Below are 3,029 nucleotides of genomic sequence, written 5' to 3' on the forward strand. Positions count from 1 at the left end.
TATTTATAATTTTTGCATATTATAAGAACACTAATAAGGTGAAATATTTTATATTATTCTATAATTAATTACTGCAAAAATTATTTTATGAAAGGAAAACATAACAAAATACAGAGCGAACATTCACATATACTTATTCCCTTGTCATGTAAAAATTGTGTTCATTAATATTTGTATATAATACGTATAAATGAAATATTCAATTGAGTTCAGATTCCTATAATAATTTACATAATAATATTTATTAGAATAATCATATGATATATAAATTTCTACATTGTTGCTATTTTTTATATACCCATTGAACAATATAATAATATTATTATTTTATTAAATGTTCGAATATTTTCATTTTTATTCTTGGGAAAATGTTGTTTTTATTATAACTACGAAAGTATGAACAGAATTCACAATTGATGAAAAATAATTTATTTCTTCTAGTAATATATATGAAAATTAAGTAAATTAATTTAAATATAAAACATATTTATTATGATTTATCTGCACCTATTTCATTATATTTTTATATTATTTAAAAACATTAATGATAAAATAATAGATGTATAGTAATAATATAAGTATTATTTTTAAGGAATAATAATACCTTATAAATTTCATTTGTGTAAGAATAAATTTAGTATTATTTCATTTATAACAAAATTTTTTTTTTATTCAACAATAAATATTCATTTTTATTAATATTTACTAATACGAATTGCGTAATAAATTTAATTATAATATTATATGCTATTAAGGTATAACAATATAAATGATATAATAATTAGATATAAATTACATAAATTATAATAAAATATAAAGCGCATTTTATATAATGCTTAATATATCAGTAAATAAATAACTAAGTTATTATCCTATTTTTTCTATCATATTCTATTCATTATATTGTATTATTCATTATTTTGATTTATTCATAATATTGTAAAAACTGTCATAAAAAAAATGATATGTATGCATATACAATTTAACAAGAAGTTTACGTGTTAAGCTTTTTTTATTGAATGTTTTAGTAAATTTTTAAATAATTTTAATGCTGTAAAATCCTCAATATATTAATTAAAATAAAAGGTGCCTGTTTTTTTATTAATATATAATGAATATATATTTTCTACTTTTTACATAATATAACATATGAAACTCAAAAATTATTAAAAATATATTTTAATTTCATATATATAACCAAAAATCATGCCCCTGTTAATTTTATGCCATTCATGTAATTATAAGTAGGATAACCCTAATAATTTTTTATACATATTTTTATTCATATGAAAATATATATTTATATACTATAATATTTTATTATCTTATATATATCACTTGCAAAATGGTATAATCTTATTCATAATGGAGAAAAAATTTGTCTGTTACAATTACTGATATATTAATTGCAGTATTATGATATTTGAGTGCTATACTATTCGTATATTATATTTTATATAATGTAATTTAGGATATAATATAACACTTTTTTCTTTTTTAGTTTGAATATGTAAATTATTTTCCTGAGTGTGAAAAAATTATGCAAACTATATTAAATGAGGGTGGTGGAGATGATTTTACTCATGGTTTTTATCAGAAACATGGAATTAAAGAAGATATATTTAAGGAAAAAAAATATTGTGGAGTAGCTATGTTATATGTACGAGACATAGATGAAAAAAGTGATTCTTTTAAAATAACTAAAGAATCGGGTTTTTCCTACTTGCTTTATTGGTTATATAATAAAATAAGCGAGGATGAAGAAAACACTGTAATTAAGGTTTATAAAGCATTGTTAGAGGATCATAAAAAGACTTTTGAAAAATCTAAATGTATGGATTATATAGATTATACTATTTCCAAGGAACATATAAATGGTATCGATAAAATGATTAGTATGTATGAGTGCCTTAACAAAATGAAAAGTAAAGTTAGATTTTCTGAAAAGGATTCATTATGCAGTGCTGTGCCAGAATTTATAAAAAGGTACAATGCAGAAATTGAAAGTGAAACTGCAAAATCACAACAATCCACATTATCAGACGAATGTAAAAATAATACCAGGATTTCTATAATAATTATAATAATTTTAGCACTATTAATATCAGTTGCATTTATAATATTATATAAAGAGAAGGATATGTTTATTTATATATACACATACTACAAAAAACTATTTATATATAATAAAAAAATAATATGAAACTATCTTATATAAAAATAATATTTTTATTATATATGTTTTTTTATTATTATAAATTATTAGACACAGCTTGGATCACATTTTCGTTCTTTACTGGCGAAAAATGGAAATTATTGGAATAATGTAAATCAAGAAAAAAATAATATACAGCCACCTAATATAACAGAATGTGGTAAAAATTACAATAAATATGATATATTATATCACTGTGACTATTTTATTCATTAATATATTATTAAGACAAAACTTACTTTTGAATATTGTAATTTCAGCAAATTGGAAAATAATATTTGTACAGTTATTAAAAAGTATTTGTTAATTATATTTTCTCACCAGAATATTGTACATATGAAAAATGATTAAAAGAAAGTAATTAAAAAATATATATATTAAACAGATGTTTTTCTGATTTTATATAATATATATGTATAATTATTGTGGTAAAAGAAAAGCTCTAAATTATATAAATGTAATAAAATAACTTATAAAAAATTTTTTTTTCCTAAATATTAGTGTAATACAAATTCAGTGTTTAGTGGTTCAGTTTTGAGGATATATGGTTTATTTTAAAGATATGTAGTTATTTTTTTTATTATATATGGTGTATATTGTATGATTATTTTCCACTTTAATTTTTTGTTTTTCTCCTTTAATATTAATGTCCTATATATATTACACACTTATGTAACTACAGAGGGTAGCTACTATATTATGATAAAAATATCCAGTAAATATAATAGGTATTATATGCATTTATATATAATAATTATTATTTTGCGCATACGAAATTAATATTTTGTGAAATATATTATTTTTTTATTCTTTA

The 3,029-nt window shown here is 19.1% G+C and overlaps 1 protein-coding gene across 1 annotated transcript; it reads left to right on the forward strand.

Moving 5' to 3' along the window:
• Window positions 1-1,365: 1,365 nt before the first annotated feature.
• On the forward strand, window positions 1,366-2,431 carry PGO_002265 (variable surface protein; the record flags this gene model as incomplete). The annotated part of the gene is made up of 3 exons (XM_028691102.1): window positions 1,366-1,380; window positions 1,502-2,107; window positions 2,267-2,431. 3 exons carry the CDS (start codon window positions 1,366-1,368, stop codon window positions 2,429-2,431), a joined length of 786 nt encoding a protein of 261 aa, XP_028546903.1.
• Window positions 2,432-3,029: the final 598 nt, after the last annotated feature.

This window comes from Plasmodium gonderi (assembly GCF_002157705.1).
Source record: "Plasmodium gonderi DNA, contig: Pgo-contig_241, whole genome shotgun sequence".
NCBI lineage: Eukaryota > Apicomplexa > Aconoidasida > Haemosporida > Plasmodiidae > Plasmodium > Plasmodium gonderi.